Source organism: Gymnoscopelus microlampas, assembly GCF_963454915.1.
Source record: "Gymnoscopelus microlampas genome assembly, chromosome: 5".
Lineage (NCBI taxonomy): Eukaryota > Metazoa > Chordata > Actinopteri > Myctophiformes > Myctophidae > Gymnoscopelus > Gymnoscopelus microlampas.
The window spans coordinates 47,780,246-47,804,060 of record NC_139942.1 but is presented as its reverse complement, the minus strand read 5'-3'; the positions used below and the strand labels follow the sequence as shown (position 1 = coordinate 47,804,060).

At 41.3% G+C, this 23,815-nt stretch overlaps 2 protein-coding genes across 3 annotated transcripts; one reads left to right on the top strand and one right to left on the bottom strand.

Moving 5' to 3' along the window:
• Positions 1-432: 432 nt before the first annotated feature.
• alg3 (ALG3 alpha-1,3- mannosyltransferase) lies at positions 433-12,943 on the bottom strand. The gene is made up of 9 exons (XM_084058678.1): positions 12,631-12,943; positions 10,375-10,474; positions 9,661-9,808; positions 8,686-8,846; positions 8,429-8,549; positions 7,492-7,697; positions 4,515-4,590; positions 3,154-3,299; positions 433-1,642 (listed from the first exon to the last, which is right to left on the bottom strand). The coding sequence occupies exons 1-9, from the start codon at positions 12,833-12,835 to the stop codon at positions 1,429-1,431; spliced, it is 1,377 nt and encodes a 458-aa protein (XP_083914804.1). The 5' UTR covers positions 12,836-12,943; the 3' UTR covers positions 433-1,428.
• A 1,476-nt stretch (positions 12,944-14,419) lies between these two features.
• Positions 14,420-21,725, top strand: mul2 (mitochondrial E3 ubiquitin protein ligase 2). 2 transcript variants are annotated; one of them, XM_084057559.1, is made up of 6 exons: positions 14,420-14,458; positions 15,402-15,547; positions 16,918-17,005; positions 17,540-17,660; positions 18,909-19,140; positions 20,163-21,725. In XM_084057559.1, the coding sequence occupies exons 2-6, from the start codon at positions 15,431-15,433 to the stop codon at positions 20,682-20,684; spliced, it is 1,080 nt and encodes a 359-aa protein (XP_083913685.1). In that variant the 5' UTR covers positions 14,420-14,458; positions 15,402-15,430; the 3' UTR covers positions 20,685-21,725. The 2 variants fall into 2 exon arrangements, with proteins under 2 accessions (XP_083913685.1, XP_083913686.1); XM_084057560.1 differs by having other exon boundaries at positions 14,438-14,458; positions 15,399-15,547.
• Positions 21,726-23,815: the final 2,090 nt, after the last annotated feature.

The following is a 23,815-nucleotide window of genomic DNA, read 5'->3' as shown; positions in this document are numbered from 1 at the left end:
GGGGTCCTTGACATGAAAAAAGTTTGAAAACCATTGATAATATAGCAACTAGGGGTGTGCCGATACACTAATTTCACCAAACGATACGATACGATATTTGGCTCACAACTTCGATACGATACGTACTTTTTTTATTATGAAAATATATGGGGGAGAAAAAAAGCAAATGCAAACAAATAATTCTGTTTTTGCATTATTCAGACATGCAAACTTGTAGCTTTTCAGCTACAATAGCCGTTTTGAATCCAAATAGGGCAATAGTGTGACACCTGACCCAAAAAAAAAAAAAGTTGTCACCCTTTTCACCTCGGGGCTGTTTGCAAGCCTGATTATTATGATTGTAAAAACAAAAATAATAAAAAAACGATCCCCCCCCCCCCCCCCCCGAAAACGATACATATCGTCACGAAAACGTATCGCGATATATCGGCACACCCCTAATAGCAACTTAAGTTCAAAACATTTTTTTTAAATAAGGAAAAAAAGTACTTTAGGATATAGAAGACATTTGTAAAATCCCCAGAAGCAAAGATTTGAGTTAAAAACCTTCACTTTAAAAAAAGTATATATATATTCAAACTAAAGATTTGCACACATTTTCACGATTTTTCAAAAAGATAGCAGATCTACAAGCTCATGGCGGCACCGGCTTGTATATCTGCTATTTTTATTTGGCAAAGAAATCTTAAAATGACACAGATGCGTTCCCGGTCTTAAAGGCTTAACACACACACACACACACACACACACACACACTGCACTGCGTATTAGCTGTCCTTCACATTATAAGCAGTGAGCATCTATTGGCTCCTATTTAAGACACACCCAGGGGCGTGGCCCTGCATCAGTCTGCCAGTGGAGGCGTGCAAACAGGAGGGACTTTAGAGAATGTGCGCCAGTGTGGTGGACAGTAACAAAGTACATGTTTTTTTTTTTTAGAGAGAATCTGTACTTTACTTGAGTATTTGTATATTTGTTTTGGGATACTTATGACTTTCACTCCAAGACAAATATTGTACTTTTGACTCCACTACATTTCAAGGAAGTGAAAAAGAACAGAGCAGATCTACAAGAGTTGTAGATCTGCTAGTTTCACTATTATTGATGGTTTTCTTTTCCCCCCTGGAAAATCTTGTTGAATTGTTTTGGAAAATGTCTTTAATACAGCAACACATTGACATTAAAAAGAAAATGTACCTTGTACTTTGTACTTTCGCGTAGTACTAAGTACTCAAGTACACACGGTGTGACACAGCAACTTTCGCTAGTAGTGGAGTAATATTTGACCAGGAGTATTTATTACTTTGACTCAAGTACAGTATATACTCTGGTTGCGTGTACTCTATCCACCACCACTACTGTGCACGCTAGCTAGCTGATGAGGACCCCCAGCCCCACTGCGGCCGGGCTCTGCAGGGAGGCAGCGCATCACTGCTGCTTGGCTTTGGCTGATGATGATGATGATGATGATGATATGTCCTCCTGGGGCTTGGCTGGCTGTGGGGCGGGGGCGGGGCCGGGGCCCGGGGCCAGCCACAGGGACATCAGCATGATCAGGTGACAGACGTGAAGCGCCGCCGAGCTGTAGTTGGTGGACGGGTAGGTGTTCCACGACAGCTCTATCAGACCCAGGATCAGCACCCTGGAAGCAAAAAAAAAGAAAATGGTGATGTTAAAAATGTGGGTCTTCTTTTCTTCTACACCAGGGGTTCTCAAACTTCTTCATGTCAAGGACCCCCAAAATGATAAGTGTTCGTCCGCGGAACCCCTCACCTGAGATTATTTTGTGCCAGGGAGAACATTTATAATATATATATAATAATATAATTATTCAATTTCTTTTCAAAAATAGCAGGTGTACAAGCTGTGAGCTTGAATATCTGCTATTTTTATTAGCGGTGCCAACCGCTCTAAGCTTGACTTTGTCCGTCCGTATGTCCGTTTGTCCGTTTCAGCACGGGCTTTAAACAGCTATAACTCCAGTTCGCAGCATGCCAGCAAGTCCAAATTTGGTATGTGGACTTAGACCACCAATAGGGACGAGCATTGACTGCTGAAGCCCCGCCCGCCCTATTATAGCGCCACCAGGAGGCCACTGGCTTTAAACCGTTTGTCCGTTTCAGCACGGATGTCCGTTTGAGCACGGGCTTTAAACAGCTATAACTCCAGTTCGCAGCATGCCAGCAAGTCCAAATTTGGTATGTGGACTTAGACCACCAATAGGGACGAGCATTGCTTGCTGAAGCCCCGCCCCAACCTATTATAGCGCCACCAGGAGGCCACTGGCTTTAAACAGCTATAACTCCAGCTTGCAGCATGCCACCAAGTCCAAATTTGGTATGTGGACTTACACCACCAATAGGGACGAGCATTAATTGCTGAAGCCCCGCCCCGCCCTATTATAGCGCCACCAGGAGGCCACTCATCAAAGGCACCGCTTCCTTCACACAGGGTGTGATTTTTTTATAGCCAAAGTATAAAATATGGTTCAAGTGGTTAAAAATGATTGTGTGACGCTATATACTAGCTACGGTAATTTGGCTGAACAGGCCACACTTTGAGAACCAATGTTTTACACTGACCATTTTGTTCGTTTCAGGTTTCTCTCCCTTTAACCGCTTAAAGGCGCATGGAACCCTAGGATTTCCTCTCCCGATTTCATTGTTTGTTTTTCCCTGTAGGCTACAGGTTAAAAACTGTAGAGGGGTAAAAACATGGCAGGCTAGTAAGTATATAATCAATCCAGCCCAGCTCAATGTGCAAGCATAGACAGACAGTCAATACTTGGACAGTGTCACACAGCTAAATCGAACACACCCATAACTACTTTTCATAAATGATATTTGTACTTAGGCTGTCCTGAAAGTTTATAATATTAAGAGAAATTTAAAGTTTAAAATACAAAAGTAGTAGTAGTAGTAGTAGCTTACTTGTGAATTAGCAAACTGGACATTTAGACTGAATGTTTCCTTTATCCTCATCTTGCACTAATGCACGCAACTGTTTTGCCAGGTTTTATTTTTGTTGTTTCTCATAAGCGTGCATCTGTTGTCCGTCAACAACACAGCCGTCTGTGCCTTGACTTCAGTGCGCTGACTCTCTCCCACCGCCCCCTTGAGCTTCAACACAGGAAAAGGCCGTTCCCCTCCTCACCTGAGCAGGTGTGCTAGCTTCTTGACCCCGCCGCTCCACAGGAGGTAGGGCAGGGTGTGGAAGTACCACACGTAGAACTGGTAGTGCAGCGAACGGCTGAAGCACATGCCGATGAAGTTAGACGTAAACAGGATCAACACGATCTGTGATTCTCTGTTAAGGCCTGACACACAATTTAAGTTTGTGGATGTACATCGTCAGAAACCTCAAAGCCATATTCATAAAAAAACGTTTTTTTCTCTCGTAAAGTAACGCCCTACTTTTTGGCACTCGGTGCCGCACTATGAGCTTGTATATCTGCTATTTTTGAATAGCCAAAGAAATCTAAAGTGACACAGATGCGTTCCAGGTCTTAATGGGTTTAACAGAAACTATTGCAACAAGAAACCTTTTATCTCCATATTTGAACTTGTTCATGTTTCTTTGTAAATGAATGCCTTTCTTTGTCATACTGCAGTGTCACACAAAAGTAGCGGAAATGGCTTGTAGATCTGATTAGCTTTTTTTTGTGAGTGAAGTGAAAGTGTGAGTGAAGTGAAAGTGGTTAAGTGTGTCTGTGGGTTCTATTTTGTCAAACTGTGTGAAAATGTTTTGTCAAACTGTTACTGTTGATGATTCAAATTCAAAAACAGCCAAAGTAGCAGATGTACAAGCTCAAAACGTGTCACGAAAAGCTTGTGACTAAATAATGACTACATTGGATCCATTATAACACAGGTTCCATCTTCTGAAAAGCAACAGTTTTGGACTTACGACGGCAGGAAGAATTTTGAACCAACAGGTGACGTACATTATTTCAGACAACAGTTCTCATGGATTTAAGCAAAGATAAAAGCTTACGACTGAAAACATTTGTATGACCAAGTCCTAATGTGCAATTTGTGAAATAGTATGAAAAGGAGCCCCACCCCACACTAGCGCTGATTCCTTAACAACTAAACAATATGTAACATTATGATGTTTTAGTTATATTGTTCCTGCTGTTCTACATACTGCCAACCAGGTGAAGAAGTTACAGACTGAGGCTTTAACCATTGCTTTTATACCAAAGTATAAATTCTACAGAATTATGGAATATCCGAGACTATTGAAATTGTATGGAAAATGCTTCTGAACATGTTGCTAGTTTGACCACTACAAATCTGAAATGCTTAAAATAATCACCGAAAACAGCCTATCTACAAGACTCATTGAGAGCTTGTAGATCGGCTGTTTTCGCTGCGCAACATGCTTCCATAGAGGACATGCTGGCTTCTATGGGATTCAAATGACTGAGAACTTTAATCCATGAGTTCTGAACATAAGACAATGTATCCTCTTCACAGTCGCAGCAGGCTTGGGTTCTAAAAAAAAAGGATATGATCCGCAGTGGTTTTCTCAGCAGGGATTTTCCTCTTGCCTGGCTCCTTGAGAAGCTCCACAACACTGTCTCCAGGTCTGACAACAGAGAGGAAGTCGAGCATCATTCTTAGAAGTTAACTTCATCGTTGGGATTTCAACTGGATTGGAGTGAGTTCATACACTTTGCGCTCTACTGACAATTTTATCCGGAATGATTCACAAGAGTAAATGGCATGAACTCTAGTCAACACACAAGGTGATTAGTAACATATTAAGTAGAGAGCAGAGAGAAAGTATTGCCTCAAAGAAACTAGGATACGGTGTAAACAAATAAACGGTGCAACGGTGTAAACAAATAAACTTTACAGTAGCATCCCACTAAACAACACACTAGCTAAATAACATTCTTGGCATTTGAGGTCAAATAACAAGTAACGAACAATGTATCTACGTACAACTAGTATCTACCAAAAAGGTGAGAAGGGATACAACGAGAGGTGAGTGTGCTGGCTTGGCAGCCAGAGTAGCTGTTATTTGCACCTTCTCCAAGAAAGAACCATTTCTGATAAATACTACTATGAGCAGGCCCATGTCTTCTAATTAACCCATTAAGACCTGAGGCGATTCTTTTTTTTTTTTTCTAAATCCTAACTGTTTTTCGAAAACAATCTAAAAAAAAAATGTTCAAGATTTTTCAAAAACAGCAGATCTACAAGCTCATAGCGCGGCACTCTGTGCCACGCAATGAGCTTATATATCTGCTATTTTTGAATAGCCAAAGAAATCTAAAGTGACACAGATGCGTTCCAGGTCTTAATGGGTTCAATTAAAATGACTTTGTCCAGAACTCGCAAGCTCAGACTGTGGTAACCATAGATATAGAAACCTAGATACCTCATTGGCCTCTGCAGTTCATTGTAGCGACTGGTAAGGCTGAACGATTAATCGTTTTCAAACCGAAATCGCGATTTGAAACCACGCGATTAGCTAATCGCAAAGGCCGATTTGGTTGGTTTGGTTACTTTTTATTTTATCATAATAAATACTTTTAATATTAATATTAATCCCAGAGCACCCGCGGGACTTGTCTCCTTCTATCCAGAGTGGCTGCCTCTCTCTACAGGGAGCGAGAGGGCAGCGCCCCCCCCCCGCCCCCCTCTCTCTCTCTCTCTCTCTCTCTCTCTCGCTCTGTCCCTCTCATTAGGTCCCTCGCCGTCGGCTTCGAGTATTTAAAGTTTGTCGAACAGCCGTGTCGCGCGTAGCGGTAAAACATTATTTCCGGTGCGACACAAGTAGTGTAGTAGTAGTGTTGCTCCTATCTATGTTTGTTTCTGTAAGTGTAACTTATATTTTTCCCATCATTATTAAACTATTTCTGTTGGATGCTGTGATCCAATGTAAACAATACGATGGACTTCCTGGTCAGTGTTGCCAGGTTTTGTGAGAGAAATAAGCAACCCTGTCTATGAAAACAAGCCCAAAACAAAAGAAGCGACTATATGAACTGTATCTTTGTCACTTATGTACAGTGGTGGAAAAAGTACTCAAATGTTGTACTTAAATAAAAGCATCAATACTGCAATGTAGAAGTACTCTGTTACAAGTAAAAATCCCAAATTCAAAATTGACTTGAATAAAAGTAGGCCTACAAAAGTATTGGTATCAAAATGTACTTAAAGTACCAAAAGTACTAGAGTTGTGAGCTTGTAGATCGGCTATTTTCAAATTACTTATGTATAAAATAGGGCTAAAGTGGTTAATGTAGGTTTTATAATATTATAATTTATATCTGCAAAGTAACTAGTCACTAAAGTTCTCAAATAATTGTAGTGGAGTAAAAGTACAATATTTGCCTCTGAGATGTAGTGGAGTAGGAGTTAAAGTATTGGAAATTAGAAACACTCAAGTGAAGTACAAATACCTCAAAATTGTACTTAAGTACAGTACTTAAGTAAATGTACTTAGTTACTTTCCACCACTGCGTTATGTATTCTGAGTTTTTCACTTCCAAGGAGTAGTAGTAATATAATGTACAGTAGGAGAGGACCTTTGGCTTGTGAGACAAAAAAGTATTACATTTTAGTTGAATGTTAATCTACATAAGCTAAATACTGGATATCAGTAAATATGCTTCTGGAGCCATAAGTGAAAGACCTACTTATTTCACTGCTGTGAATTGTTTACACAAAATGGTAATTATTTGTTTAATTTTATTTTTATTTTTATTTATTGAACTTCATTTCAGAAAAAGCTTCTCTTCTTGAGCCATAAGTTAATGACTTAACAAGTTCAATGTTGGGTTGTTTACAAAAATAAGCTATTTCTATTCCAGCTAAATGTTTGAATATATACATTGGAAAAAAAGTACTTGGAAGATACATGTTGGAAGCAATGAAGCAATTCATATCTTTTAGTTCTCAGGATAATCATCCTTATTTATTAGAATCTAGAACAGTAAATAAATGGTATGCCATTTGGTAATGTTCCATTACTTCCAATTACTTTTTAAACGTACACAGTGAATACTAAACTGAAGCTTGACTTTAAAAAAAATGTTTAAGTTTTTTTTTTTTTATTGTTATTAAAAAATCACAATCAAATCGCAATCGCAATATCGGTCAGAAAAATCGCAATTAGATTTTTCCCCAAAATCGTTCAGCCCTAGCGACTGGTATCTCAATACAAGGCTCTTCCGCAGGGCTGTTTGACTACTGATCAATCACATCGCGTTAACTACTGGCCAATCACAGCGCGTCTAACTGACTAGTTGCTGCGCGGCTGCCTCTTAAGAAAAGACCCGCCCCACCCGCCTCTGATTGGCTATTTTTGCTACTTTTGTGCGACAAAGAATCGCGTAGTAAGTAAGTACAGCATTAATTTATGAAAAATACGGAGATGTTTGCCCGACAGTATACAGTAAGCAATGTGGCCCTCTGGAGTGAGTGTGGAAATATAGCGGCCCTCTCCATCATCAAAGTTGCCCACTCCTGGTCTTACCTCTTCCAGCGGCGGAGGACGAACAGCAGCAGCGCGAGCAGGTGGGCCGCCAGCAGCAGCAGGTGGAAGTGGCGACTCAGGAAGAGCCACTCGGGCAGGAAGCGCCAGTTGACCGTCCATTTGAACATGAACTGACGTCCCAGGTCGAACGCTCGGCTCATGTAGCCAACGGGATTCTCCAACAGGAAGGGCAGGCCCAGCAGCAGCTGTGACAAGGTGAGGGTGAGACAGTGTGGTGATGTATGGTTATCAAGAGAGAGAAACTGAATCCCATTCATTTCAGTACGGTATGAAAATCGTTTTGCAGAGACTTGGTTGATATAGGCCAGTGGTTCTCAAACTTTTTCATGTCAAGGACCCCCAAATTGACACTTATTAGCCCGCGGACCCCCATTTCAAAAGATATGCCAGGGACCCCCCATAAGAGAAGATTTTTTTTACGGCTCTAGCAGTGATTCTCAACCATTTTAATTTCAAGGATCACCAGTTTGACATGCATTAGGGGTACAGACCCCCATTTAATGGCATTTCTATCACTTGGACCGCAATTTATATTGTCAAATCTATGTCAATTTAACTGTGAGAGTGTACAAATGGAACCAAATGGACCCGTCCATTTGGTTCCATTTGCACACTCTCAGAGTTACAGACCCATAAGGGTCCATTTGGTTCTTGTCCATCATTTAGCTGGGGACCCCCTGGAACCCCCTCAAGGACCCCTGGGGGTCCCCGGACCCCACTTTGAGAACCAATGGCCTACACTGACTCCATTGACTCAATTATTCAGGTAATTTTGGTGATTTAACGACTACGGAGGCAATAAACTACAAATAAAGCCATTAAACAAGATACATGTTATTATTTATGATACACGGATGAAACTGTGACTAGACAATGACATGTATTGACAACGGCAAGGTCCTTAAGGAATATGTACCTGTATAGCTGCACATAGAGACAGTCTGGGGATTGTCCTTATGAAACCAAACTCAGACAGGAGAAGAAACAGAAGGCCAGGGGCGAAAAGAAGCACATTCATCTTCACAGATACTGCTAAACTGTCAGAGAGAGAGAGGGACAAAGAAGTGTCATTTCAACTAGGCCAGTGGACCCCCATAACTCTGAGAGTGTACAAACGTATTTGTACACTTACTGGATTTGAACGCAATAGGACAACAAAGGGACTGTACTTGCCTGTAAATCCCACAGCCGAGGGTCCAGTGTCCGTCCAGGAAGAGATTGACGGCTCCAAAAAGCAGCATCATGGCCACTGGGTCATTGAAGAGCCGCAGCACAAAGATGGAATGGATTCGGTACGACGCACAGCACACAAAGAAGAACACATAGGGAGGGACCTGGAAACAAACACACATACGGAATACACACACAAAAATAAATGTATAATTATGCTATATACTGAACATATATTTTTTATTCCTCCACTGGTGAAAGCCGTGGCTCGAGACATTATGTTTTCAGGTTGTCCATCTGTCCCTCCAAACATCTTGAATATCTCAGTGATGCCTCGATCAAAATGTCTTCAAATTTTGCACAAACTAACAGTCCTAACACTTGGACTCAAGGATGAAGGAATTAGAATTTGGTGTTCAGAAAATATGTTTCATAACACGTCAATTGAGTGATAACATTTCACCAACAAAGACTTCTACGTATATTACATGAGACTGGACAGACTGTCATCTGCAACTGGTTGGCGGAGGCATACAACCGTGATGCAATATTCCTAGTTTTGGAGATTCACTTTTTCATACTTCTTTGGTTCGCTGTATTGTGTGCCGAGACAGCTTAACCCATTAAGACCTGGAACGCATCTGTGTCATTCTTTGATTTGAGCTAAAAAGCATTATTTTACACTTTGGGCTATTAAAAAATCGTGAAAATGTGTGCTAATTTTGGAAATTATATATTTTTAAACATTTTTAACTCAAATCTTTGCTTTTCTGGGGGGGGGGGGGGGTCCCGTCCCTCCCTGGAACAACATATTTTGAGATGGGGGTCCGCCGCCAAATACAAATAATTTTGGGGGTCCTTGACATGAAAGAGTTTGAGAACCACTGATACGTTTTTCAGAAAACTGTTGGGATTTAGAAGGCGTTTGTACTTTGTAGAATCGGCTTCAGGTCTTAATGGGTTCGTTAACAGACATACCTTTCTGGTGCGGTTGTATATCCTGAAGACCAGCAGCAGAGTGATCAAATAGAAGACGGCAAAAATGTACTGGCCCAGGCGAATGTTCACCCCGTGGCTGGTGACGTAGTACAGAGCTGTGAAGACGTACACAAAGCCAGCTGGGTACCTGAAGGAAAACACAAGGACATGATCATCTGAAGACTCTAGGGACGGGACCATACGAAAGTTACATGTGCCAATTATTGTGGCAAAAGATAATTGCGATTAACGATATTACCGCAATATTCAAAATATGCTTAAAACTTAAAATGCCATTTTTGTTAACCACTTGAACCCCTAGCATCCCCATTCTGGGAGGAACATTCACCAAAAATAGCCGATCTACAAGCTCACAGTGGGATCGTAGATCTGCTAATTTTAGCAAATCGATTTGTGTGGAGTGAAATAAGAGCGTACCAAATGCACTCTTTACAGATCCATTTAATCAAGTATAGAGGGAACGGAATTTTGAAAAAGAATTCATCCTAGTGTACAGAGGACAATTTCACGATAAATTAAAATATCCACGATACGATTATTGTGAGTGTTTTTTAATCACGATAAAGGATAATAATAACGATTGTCGTCCCAGCCCTAGAAGACACTCCCACTGTTCACACTACATCCTAATGTAGGTTAGATGCTGACTACAGGGCTCAACCACTTTGTGTCACATAGTGATATGATACTCACACCAAAGGGCCTGTGTCTCCTTTCAGCTGGGTGTAGTCATAGGTACCGTTAATAACTCCCTCCACCTCGTCCATATAGGCCTTCCAGTCTATCTCTGTGTCTGTGGGAAGATATTCAAATGATCATGCAAGTGACCTACACAGCCGGTGCATGAGGCTTTGTCAAGCGTCTATACCAGTGGTTCTCAAACTTTTTCATGTCAAGGACCCCGAAATTGATATATATTTGTCCGCGGACCCCCATCTGAAAATGTTTTGAGCCAGGGACCCCCAGAAAAGAAGATTTGTGTTAAAAATGCAAAATGTAAAATCAAGATTTTACAAAAATGCTCAAAAATAGCAGATCTACAGGCTCGCAGCGTGGCACTAAGTGACGCGCTGTGAGTACACAGAGTTAGGTAATCAACAGACAGCCTTGTAAGACATAATAAATGACATATAGATTGATTTGCATCGTGGATAGTAACAGCACAGATTTTGGAAGGGTTTGCTTAAAACATCAAAATGTCAGCGACAAGAGTAAGATTCACAAGCAACTTAGAAGACCCACAAAGGCTGCAAATCCTGAGTTTCATTTAATCATGGAGCATTCAGACAAACTATTACATTATATCTTTTACCAAATGCCTACATAATATCGATATTGTGATGATATTGGGGGTTTAACTATTGGTGCGTTCACAAAATATTTACATGTAGAGATTTCTAAATCTCAGAGATAATTAATGCCCACCACAGCAGTGCAGCAGTGGTTGCCAAACGTGTGCCAAGGCAAGTCCAGGTGTGACGTGGGATTTTATGACGATTTTATAATGTCTCATCATGTCACGATGACGCTATAATACTGACATCGTAATCGCGATACGTTATTTTTGGCAAGGGACAAAGTTAATTCACTGGGCAACTAAACATTGTGGGCACCTCAATGTTAAAATTGGCAATTTAGAAAGTGGCCTGAAGTCATCTTAAAGAAAATGTGACAATTAAGGAATAAATATTTCTACAATTGCTACACAACCTGTGGCTATAGATAGCCAATCATATGGGCATAATAAACAAGAAAGTGGCATGGTAGGTGTGATATTGATGTACCGTGCATGTTCAAAATCAAATCATGTATACTTTACATCAGTGGTTCTCAAAGTGTGGTCCGGGGACACCCAGGGGTCCTCGGGGGTCCTCAGCAAAATGAGTTAATATAGCGTCACAATCATTTTAACCACTTTATTCATATTTTATACTTTGGCTATTCAAAAATAGCAGATATACAAGCTCATGGCAAGGCACCAAGCTTGTAATCTGCCTTCTTTTAAAAAAGAATCTTGAAGACATCTATATTTTTAAAGCAATTTTTTTTAACACAAATCTTTGCTTTTGGGGTCCCTGGCACAAGATGGGGGTCCGCGGCCAAATACATATATCAATTTGTGGGTCCTTGACTTGAAAAGGTGTGAGAAGCACTGCTTTACAGAGACCACTTTCCAAATTCATAATTCATAATAAAGAAAAGGAGGTGTCCACAATGTTTAGGTGCCCAGTGAATTGGTAAAAGGAATTCTTGAGGTAAGAAAAGTGGTGGCATAGCAGAAGAACGAATTTGACCCCATGTTATGCTCCAAGAATCATGTTCAACCCAGATTTGGCTCAACAAAGGGAATGAACGGATGTACTTTTGATTGATTGATTGATGTACTTTATTTAGTAAGACATGAGAACAGCGCATGACAGTACATAACAGTACATGGAAGTACAAATTCACAATACAAGGTCTACTAAACTGGATAGCTCATTAAGCACTTAGCTTGTTTAAGATGAGATCCCCATGCACACAAATCATGATACTCGTTCTCATACTATTCATCAAAAATGTGGAATGCCCTACCAAAAGGAGTAAAGGAGTGTAACTGTAAAACCCTACTCACTTTCAAAACAATGTCATCATGATTTGTGTGCATGGGGATCTCATCTTAAACAAGCTCAGTGCTTAATGAGTCTTCCAGTTTAGTAGACCTTGTATTGTGAATTTGTACTTCCATGTACTGATGTTCTCATGTCTCACTAAATAAAGTACATCAATCGATCAATCAAACATGTTTGTGCCGAATCTGGGTTGAGTGCAACAAGTGTGAGTCGGGTCGGGTAGCTGTAGCGCCCCCCCCCCCCCCCCCCCCCATTCAAAACAAACGCACAGACAGGACGGATTTAGCATCATGCATGGCAGCATGCTAGCCCGACTTTAGCCTAAAGTAAAACTTACACGGCACCGTGTGGATGACCCACACGTTGACGCAGACCTCCAGCAGCCACAGCACCGCGCAGACCAGCAGCGTGTACTCCGGCTTGAACACCACCAGGTGCTTGTCCTCCCAAAGGGTCCGCAGGGCCCCCCACACCGGCGACACGGACCCGGGGGGACCGGGGGACCTTCTCCGGCTCACACCGCCGCCTCCTCCTGGTGCCATAGCTCTCTCTCAGTGGGTCTATAGGATTAGAAACAACCAGTGGGTTGACCAGAGATAGAGAGAGAGAGAGAGAGAGAGACACCCAGCACTCACTGACTGACCGGAACACGCGTGTCAAACAACCCGGACTCCCTCCCTCCTTCGCTCCTCCTGTCACCAGTGTTGCCAGGTCTATGAATGAAAACAAGCCTGGCCATTTAGTTCTCAAACATTTTGATGTCAAGGACCCCCACTTGACCCAATGTTAATGATATACATTTGGCCACAGACCCCCAACTGAAACTGTTTTATTGTGCCAGGGACCCCCTGAAGAGAAGATTTGTGTAAAAAAAAAAAAATCTAAATTATTCACATTTTTTCAAACACTAAAGATTTTTCAAAAATGTTCAAAAATAGCCGCCACGGTAGCACGTTTTGCTTGGGACCTCCTGGAACCCCTCCAAGGACCCCCTGTCCCTGGGTGTCCCCGGACCCCATTTTGAGAACCATTGATTACGGCTATTTGAAAATAGCCTATCTACTATTTTCAAAAGATAAATAAATCTTGAAGTTCTGTGGACAAATACATATTAATCCGGGGGTCCTTGACATGAAAATGTTTGAGAGCCACTGGTTTAAACAACATTAGGAAACAAGGCCCCAAAACTGCAACCCCTACCTATTTACAAGCAACTTTACAGAAAAACAAACCCAAAGTCGCTTATAATAAGCAGACATGGCAACGCTGCCCGGACTCCCTCTCCCGTCACGTGACACACAGGAACACTTCCCGTTCACTCAAAGCACGTGTTTGTACTTCGGTCGTACGACGGTGTCGCGCGAACCAATATGGCAGATGTACAAGCCCACAACCCTATGCAAGCTACGCCTTTGTGTGGCTTGTAGATCTGCTGTGTTCCCCTGGTCCGTTTACCTTAGTTTTCTATTCCACTCAAGTGATCAGATTCGGTTGAGAGCCCGCCCTACTGGATCCGGTCATTTCAACCTACATAGATATTCACTTACAAAGACAGTTTCCGTATCCGCTCTAAGGCCGGATGTTCAACCTGTAACGTGAATGGATCCTCCTAGTCTAGCAGTGTTGCCATGTCCGCTTATTATAAGCGACTTTGGCCTTGCTTTTCTTTCAAGTTGCAGTTGTAAATATTGGTAGTTGCGGGTTGTTTGGGCTTGTTTCTAAAGTGCAGTTGCTTATTTGGGTTTGTTTCAAATTATTTTGATTATTTTCTAAACCAGTGTTTCTTGGTTAGACAATTCATTTCTGTGTCAATTAATTTGTCCACGGACCCCCATCTGAAATTATAATTTGTGCCAGCCCCCCCCCCCCCCCCCCCCCCCCCCCCCCCCGTTTCAAAAATATTCCATACATTTAACACTTTTTCCTTCAAGATTCTTTTGAAAATAGCCAATCTACATGCTATTTTCAAATAGCCGACGTTAGGTTTAAAGGTGCTCTTGGCCTAGCGGTCGCTTCTTTTGGGCTTGTTTTCATGGACCTCGTTGCTTATTTCATTCACATAATCTGGCAACACTGCTTCACCCTCCCACATCAGTCACGTGATACAAACACTGACCCGGTACTTCCTGCTGGAGGAGTGACAACTTGGAGAGACTGACTGACAGGTAAACAACTCAATGTTTGCATTCTATACTTCATTACAGCTTTACATATTAATAATAAGCATTATATACTTCATTAAACCTTTACATATTAATAATAAGCATTGTAAAAATGGGTCCACGTTGATTTAGTGTTTGTGAATATCAGTAAATGACTGAAAGCAAATGACTAGCAACGTGATTCCTCTGACAGTGCATTATTAATAACACTGTCCCTAAAAGTCGTTAACGTACCCTGAACAGACCTGAGGTCTGTTCAGGGTACGTTAAGGACGACTTTTAGGGACAGCTGTGTTATTATTAATAATGTACTTTTTATGTTGTATTATATTGAGATGACTTGGCAGTGGCCCTAAAGGTTCTGTATCTCAAATATATTTAAGGGAGCAGTTGTTGATGAGTCATTATTTATAATCTCTTCCATTTTGTTATTCGATACTTGAGTTAGTTGAGACAGTGTGTAAAGTCAGAGTACATGTACTCAAGTACTGTAAGTGCAATTTTGAGGTACTTTTACTTTGCTGGAGTATTTTCAATTTTCAATACTTTTACTCCACTGTAATTATTTGATAACTTTAGTTACTAGTGACTTTGCAGATATAAATATAGATACATATATATATATAGATATTATTACATTTTGTAATATATATTTTTTTAAATAAATAGCCTACAAGCTCATAACGCATTGCATTGCCACGCGTTGTGAGATTGTAGATCTGCTATTTTCAAACATTTTAGTACTTTTACTTTTGTACTTTTACTCAAGTAACATTTTGAACACAGCCCTTTTCTTGTAACAGTATTTTTATATTGTGGTATTGCTACTTTTACTTGAGTAAAATATCTGAGTACTTCTTCCACCACTGGTTGGAGATTAGTTGTCTTTCATATTGCATGTCCCCCACGTCACGTTTGTTTGTTTGTTTGTTCCATTTTGAAGGAGGTGAGAAGAGGAGGAGCGAGGCACACAGAATGGAGGAGTTTTCTGTGCAGAGTGTTGATGTGTTGTGTCTCAGCACCAGCCTGGCCATCTCTGGTATCTTCTACTATTACTACAGGAAGAAGAGGAAGACGGTGGACAAGCTCAATGTGAGTCAGCAGCAGCTATTTGAGAAGAAGAACTTGTATGTCATCAATGTGTTCACTTTTAAAAGCTATTCTCCCCCTATTGTTCCCAGAACGTTTGTTTTTGCGACTGCATCTAACGTACTTGGCGATCAAACCCTGTGGTTTGGGCAGCAACAGGCATTTCTATCTACCTCTAAAGTTCGATTTACTAACTCTCCTTCAGATATTTGTGATGTGTAGAGAAGGGGTCTTCAACGTTTTTCGGGCCAAGGACCCCCTAGCTGAGAGAGAGAGAGAGAGATGAAGCAGGGACCCCCTCTATATTGTATAAAATTGTGTTTCAGATGAAACTTTTCTTTTTTCAATTGGTCTGCTCTTTTTTCCCTCTACATCTATACCCCTTTGCCAAAAATAGCAGATCTACAAGCTCACCGCGAGGCGTTGTGAGCTTGTAGATCGGCTATTTTTGGCTAAAGTTCTCTTCAGAAAAGGGATGCTAGGGTTCAAGTGGGCAATGTAAAACAAAAAAAACATATCGCACAAAGATTTGGCGGCCCCCTTGTAGTAACTCCTTCAGGACCTCCTGGTGTCGAGAAACAACAGGAAAATGGGACTGTTTGTTAAATTCCACGTTGGCATCCACCTCAGCTCCAGTGCCTACTGTGTAACGATGAATCATTCAGTAACTTGTGTAGAGGTTGACTGAGCTAAAGCCTGATTAATACTTTGTCATACGACAGCGACATGCGCCGAAAATAGCCGCCCTACAACAAGCTCAAAGCACGCCACAGACGCAACTCGTTGTGAGCTTGTAGATCTGCTAGTTTCGCCGCACGACACCATTGCGCGACGGAGGAGCATGAGTTAGACGTGTGATGATATGGCCCCCTACCCTCGACGATCTCATGACCTAAAGCTAATTCACTCACAGACCAATCTAGGGTCAGTGTCACAGCTGTCTTTTCAGATCGGGGATACATTTTAACCACTTTATCCATTTATACTTCGGCAATTCAAAAATAGCAGATCTGCAAACTTTTACATCTGCTATTTTAGAAAATGTGTTAACATTTCGAAAATGTTTGAAAAATCCAAACATATATCAAACAGTGAATTATTCCAGACCAATTATTCCACACTCCAAGGTGCATCAAACATGGTGCCAGTGTAACACCCCACGATTCGAACCTGGGTCTCTTCCGTGTGAGAAGAAACCAAACATCTCCCCTTGGCCAGGCTACCTGTCAGTGCTACAAAGTGACAGTTCATATTTGACATTGAGGCACTACTTTGCATCATCTTCACATGCACATCCATTCATGTGAAACATGCGCTGACCTCAGACCTTAGTTGAAATTGTCATATATTATATAAATGCTCTGCACTTTCAGGATGCTCCACTATTGACCTTAAACGGAAGGCTCCCGGACATTTTGAATGCCACCCCAGGGAAGTGCCTGCAGTACGTTGTCATAGAAGGTAATAGGCCTGTCACAATTATTACATAATCGCAATTATTTTTGCATAATCGTCATAATCGTCATAATCATTTCCATGTTAAAAAATGTCATATTAAAAAAAAAATCTAAAATAGACGATCTATAAGCTCAAAACGCATCACATTTTGAGCTTATAGATCGGCTATTTCCACTATTAATTTTTATTTTTAAGTATAAAGTAATTAAATGTGTTATTTGTCATATCTGCCCTGTGCAACTTTTGTTTACGAAGGCTAAAAGCCAAACAGCAGTTTTTATTCATAATGTTCCATTAATTTTCAACGACAGAAACACAATTAAATCGTTAATCGCAATTATTTGAGTGATAATTAATAGTCAACTTAAATTTGTAATCGCGACAGCCCTAGAAGGTAATCACTCACACGGTGTTGTGTATCATTCAGTTGCTAATGATCTGGACATGAGCTTAACTCTTATTTCTTATGTACTTGTGTCGCTCTCTCTTTTACACATGTGTGTGTATGCATGAATGAATGAACGTTCATGTGTATAGGGGCAGTGCAACCTGTGGGCAAGCCACTGAGGAGTCAGTTCCAAGAAAGCACCGTTGGAGTGGTGCAGAAACTCATGCTGAAGGAACACAAGCTGGTGTGGAACAGCCTCGCTCGAATGTGGTGAGTTACCGCGTCACTCTCCTCAGTCCAGTAAATGCCTGAGTTATACTTTGTTCCAGCCCTGGACATGTACAGACAAAGGCTGGTGTAAGACGGCCGTCCCCTTCTGTGGGAAATGTTGGGGAATTGACTTTGTTGGCCTACTGGCACACACATTAATGCTGAACAGTGTAGTGGTTTGCACGGACACACACACACACTCCTTCACTCTAAAAATAATGATGTACACATTGTTATGCGTTAACTTTTTTTTTGCATTTCCAATGATCTCTTTGACCCCAAAAAACATAATCTTGCATGGTCACGAATATTCATCTCATAGTTGGCTCTGGCTCGGTTCCAGGGCTCAAACTTTTTCTGAAACGCCTATGGAGCGAAAGAACGAACGGGGAAATTCACTTGCTCAAAAGGTGCGCCGGTCGCTGTTCAGCTCTGCAAGTGACAGGGAATCCAGGTGTAGGTGACAGTTAAGACAGCAACACATACTGACAAATTCACCGCCGGTATGTGAGCCCAGGGTTAGTGAAATACTGTTGTGTTGTTCTTTCTTGGCAGCAGCACGCATACGGCACAAAGATAATCCTCCATACTGCACAAAGATAATCCTCCATACTACCCAACGATAATCCTCCCTCTCTAGGGCAGGGTTTCTCAAAGTGGGTGCCGTGGCACCCTAGGGTGCCGTGACGCAGGTCCAGGGGGTGCCGCGGAATACTTTGATCATTATTTGACTTTGTAAAACGGAAGAGTTGCACTGTACTCGGTGTGTTCTTTTTCAGTCTACACCAAATCTCTTCGCCGAAAATAGCAGATCTACAAGCTCACAACGCGTCACGATGTGACGCGTTGAGAGCTTGTAGATCGGCTATTTTCGGCGATTGTTTCCCCTCAGAATGGAAATGCTGGGGTTAAACGTCAAGTAGAAAGTTATTTTCAATCTGTTCCATAATGATAGCGGACATTCTCTCAAGTTTTCCTCGTGACTTAGGCTACTGTCTAATCTTAGGGGGAAAGATTTACATAATTACGTACCGTAATATGACAAACATGTAAGGTGCTGTAAAGTAATAACTATATAATTCAGGGGTTCCGTGGATGAAAAAGTTGTTTACATGGGTGCCCTGAGCCAAACATGTTTGGGAACCACTGCTCTAGGGGCTGCAGCGATCCATTTTTTTCTTTACTTTTTTAGATTAATCGAATATCAAGAAGGGCAGTAACATTAAATTTATGGTCTGGCCTTGTCAGGATGGACAGTGAGCGGGTGCTGCACCAGAGGGTGAACGCCGTGCCCTTCAGCCTGGTGGGGGCGGACGAGGCCACCGTCCGGGTGCTGTGTCCCCTGGACGCCTCCGGCCTGGACATGGAGGTCATCCACGAGGAATTTCACCAGGCCACGTACGGCTTCACCGACATCATCGGCACGGTCCTGAGCGGGGAGAAGCCCAAAGGGCAGCTGGAGACCGAGCAGATGCTCAAGGTACTTTTTACATATAATATAATGATATATTCTTTTCATTTTAGGAGGTATTGAAAAGGTCTTAAAAGTCCTTAAATCGTCACTTTAGAAATGTGCAGATAATCATCTTGAGAACCACTGGGTCTACACGACCATAGCTGAGTTCCTGTGCTCCTCTGTGGGCAGCACTGAAAACAGAATTTCCCCTGGGGGTGAAATGGGTGTAATTAATGTTTTATTAATGAATTAACATTAATTAACAGTTGGGATTAGTTTCAGATCAGTGTAAATGTATTGTCACAGAGCAGTTTTATTAGGTGCGGAAAAAGTGGGTGATAAATCGATTTTGGCGAAGAGATGGGCGAAGAGATTTGGTGTAGACTGAAAAAGAACGCACCAAGTACAGTGCAACTCTTCCGTTGTCAAGCATATGCATAAAGTGTAACTTCAAGAGCGTACAAATGGAACCATATGGATGCTTACCGGGCCATTTGGTTCCATTTGTAGTTAAACCATAGCAGCAGATATATACAGTATAGTTTATAGTGTGCGTATATAGGCCTGTCACAATTATTACATAATCATCTAATCGCAATTATTTTTGCATAATCGTCATAATCAATTCCATGTTAAAAAATGTCATATATTTTCAAAAAATGTCAAAAATAGTGGAAATAGCAGATCGGCTATTTCAACTATTAATGTTTATTTTTAAGTATAAAGTAATTAAATATGTGTTATTTGTATCCTGTGCAACTTTTGTTTACGAAGGCTAAAAGCCAAACAGAAATGTAATTTTTATTCATAATGTTCCATTAAATTTCAACGACAGAAAAACAATTAAATTGTTAATCGCAATTATTTGAGTGACAATTAATTGTCAACTTAAATTTGTAATCGTGACAGGCCTAGTTGAGTGGCAGATAGTGAAGCACAGAACACATGGGGAAATAGTAATGACTAAACCCGGAGGAGAAGACACAAAAACAAACCCAAAGGAATGGATCCAATAAAGCTCTCCTTTTCCCCCCCCTTTCCGGCAGGTGGGCGCTGCGCTCACGGGCGTCGGCGAGTTGATCCTGGACACGGACCGGGTCCTGAAGCTGCGTCCGCCGGCCAACGGCTCCGACTACTTCCTGACCACGGCGGACTTCGAGACGCTGCGCGCGGAGCAGGAGAGCCAGGCGGTGGTGTGGCAGGTGCTGGCCTCCGTGTTCGCCCTGGCCGGGGGGGCCGTGCTGCTCTGGGTGGGCAGGCGCTACTACCGCACCCTGAAGAGGAGGTGGGACCGCGAGCGGCTGAGGAGGGAGTTCGAGGGACTGGAGACGACGACGGCGGGGACAGGCACCGCCGGTGGCGGCACGGGCGCCTCGCAGCAGGACGCGGCGGCGGAGGTGCCAATGGAGAACGCCTGCGTGGTCTGCCTCAGCCGGCCGCGCGGCTGCGTCCTGCTGGACTGTGGACACGTGTGCTGCTGCTTCAGCTGCTACCAGGCCCTGCCCCAACCCAACTGTCCCATATGCAGGCAGAACATCAGGAGAGTGGTGCCTCTCTATCAGGCATGAGACACTTTGACCAAGACATTCAGTGTGTACACGTATATATATCCAGTAACAGTTATTGGAACCCTTGAGCTGATTTTCCAAAAAACGACTCTTGTTAATGGCAAGTTGCGTTGTAAGTGATATATTTTGTTTTGTTAAAAGGTTAAAGCGCTATATTCTGATAGTAATCATTGCTATAGAGTGTTTGTTCAGTAACAGAGGTCTCTCCATGTCTCTCCAACTCTTTCATAAACAGAAAATACATTACATACATCAGGTGCATGGCAAAATTTCATCCAATCAGGAGAGAGTGCCGATTTATCGGCTTAATTTTAGTGTTCCAGTTCCAATTTTGCCTCTGCTCATTTCTATGTGTCATCACTTCCAATTTCACTTGTTTATCCTTTATCCTGTGTGAGTTCTCTCTCCTGATTGGCTAAAATTGGTATCCCCACCTGAAGATGGATGTTCATTTTTCTAATAAGACTGGGAGACTCCTGTTACTGAACAAACACTCTATAGCAATGATTACTCGCAGTCGTGCACCAAAAATAGCCGATCTACAAGCTTGTAGATCGGCTATTTTCAGTGTGCAACAGCGCCGTGCAACCAAGTATAAATCAGGCTTTAGGTTTTCAATATTGGCTCAGCCACATTGTCAATGTGCAATACCCCTCGCCTGTCACGTTACCCAGGTCACTAAATCTCAACACTTTTAAGTTGAAAAGACAACGGTAATGTTTTTTGTTGTTCTAAATACTGTAATCAGAATAAGACGAGGTTTAATTGTTCTCAAAGACAATTTTATATAAATACACAATTTGAAAATGGAAATTATAGTATGTTGTGTAGATTTTTGTTTCAGTGCAGTTGTTATATTCAAATTGTACATACATGATGTACTTATTGGAGGAAATGGCATCTGTAAAAAGGTGTAAATATAGAAAGTAGCCTAATACTGTAAATGTACAATATAGATTTTCCCACATGTTTGTTCTGTGCCTTACTTTAGCCTCAGCGTTGCTGTTTTGGAGTGATTGTAAAATAAATATACAACAGTAATTCTCGACCTTTTCTGGATTCAGGGCCCACTTGAAAATCTTGTATATACGATAGGTATTTTCAGATTATGTTTATTTTAATGATCAACGACGGATCAATGGAACTAATGTACTGTAGTATATCTTAAGTTCTTATTTATTGGTATCACTGTTTAATATTAATGTTATATCATTACAATCGTAGTGTTTTGCCAATTATTTGGGGGCCCACTTGCAATTTCCCTATGGCCCACCAATGAGCCCCGGCCCACAGGTTGAGAACAAGAAAAGCTTTGAGGGGGGGTTCCAGGTGGTCCCCAGCTAAATTAGTTAGCATAGCGTCACAATCATTTTAACCACTTAGCTTTTGCTATTCAAAAATAGCAGTTATACAAGCTTGTAGATCTGCTATTTTTGAAAAATCTTTAAAATGTGTTCATAGCTTTGAATATATATATATTTTAAAGAGAACATTTGTTTTTACTAAAAATCTATGCTTCTGGGGGTCCCTGGCACACAACATTTTCAGATGTACAGTATATCAATTAAGGGGTCCTTGGCATGAAAAAGGTTGAAAACCACTGATCTATTACACCGTTTCCCAAACATGGGACGGGACCCATGTCCATATAGCTGATCTACAAGCTCACAGCGCGTTGTGATACGCTGTGAGCTTGTAGATCGGCTGTTAGCTTCGCGCCCTCGTTTCGAGCTTGTAGATCTGCTACTTTTGATGCTTTTGTGTGAGGCTATAGTGTGATCAAGTAGGGCGTTATTTTACGAAAAAACAAAAAGTTAGAATATGGAGATAAGAGGTTTCTGGCCGACAACAGCAGAATGTACTTGGTTACTGTACTTTGCCTCCATTATCCCATTCAATCTGGGTACGCATCTGTGTCATTTTAAGATTTCTTTGGCCATTCAAAAATAGCAGATATACAAGCTCATAGCTATGAGCTTTTTGTAGATCTGCTATTTTATTTTTATATAGTGGAAAATGTGTGCAAATCTTTGAATATATTTTTAAAGCGAACATTTGTAACTCAAATCTTTGCTAAAGGGGAATTCTACAAATGTCTTCTAAATCCTTTTTAAATATATGTTGCTATAATATCAGTGGTTCTCAAACTCTTTTCATATCAAGGACCCCCAAAATGATATGTAATTGTCTGCGGACCCCCCACCATCTCAAACTATTTAGCTCCAGGGACCCCCAGAAGCAAAGATTTGAATTAAAAATGTATACATATATTCAAAGATTTGCACACATTTTCACGATTTTCTTAAAAAAAAAAAAATAGCAGATATACAAGCTCATGAGCTTGTAGATCTGCTATTTTTTAATATATCCCAAGAAAACAAAAATGACTCATTCCCGGATTAAATGGGTTAAACAAGCTACAGAAAGTGTTTCTACCAGACCTTGCCTCGTGCCAGCAGCCAGTCAGAACAGTGGGGACTCTGGGGAGGGAGAGTTTGGGGGCTTTGACTTTATAGATGAGACCTGCCACAAAAAGTTTCACAGGACTCCCTTCAATGCTGTGTTCTTTTCCCAGGGAGTGAATGCTTGTTGACAACACCACGTAATACCTGACAAGGCTTCATGAGTCAGCGATCTTACTATTTCTGTCATCTCTAACAAGCAGGGAACAGGAGGAGAGGAGGAGAGAAGAGATGAAAAGCCACCTCCAGATTTTCTTTTTCCCCACAACAGGGTTATGGAGAAGGAGCAAACAAAAGTATGTAGGGCTGCAACTATCAATTATTTTCTTAGCAATTATTCTATTGATAACTTTAAGAAGCAGGTTTGAGTGAATCGGCATGAAAGTTTTTTAAAAGCAACTAAATCAATTAGTTTTATTAGCACTATTTCATACTTAATCATGTAAAAATAAGATGGCGAAAATAGCTGATCCACAAGCTCACAAAATGTTGCGATGCAATGTGTTGTGAGTTTGTAGATTGGCTATTTTCCGTGTTTTTGGTACTGGTAAAAGAGAAAACATTTATTATTTTTTTTTTTAATAAAAAAACGATTTTCTTCCAAATCGATTAAAGTGATTTAGTTCAGTGGTTCTCAAAGCGGGGTCCAAATGAACCCTTACAGGACTT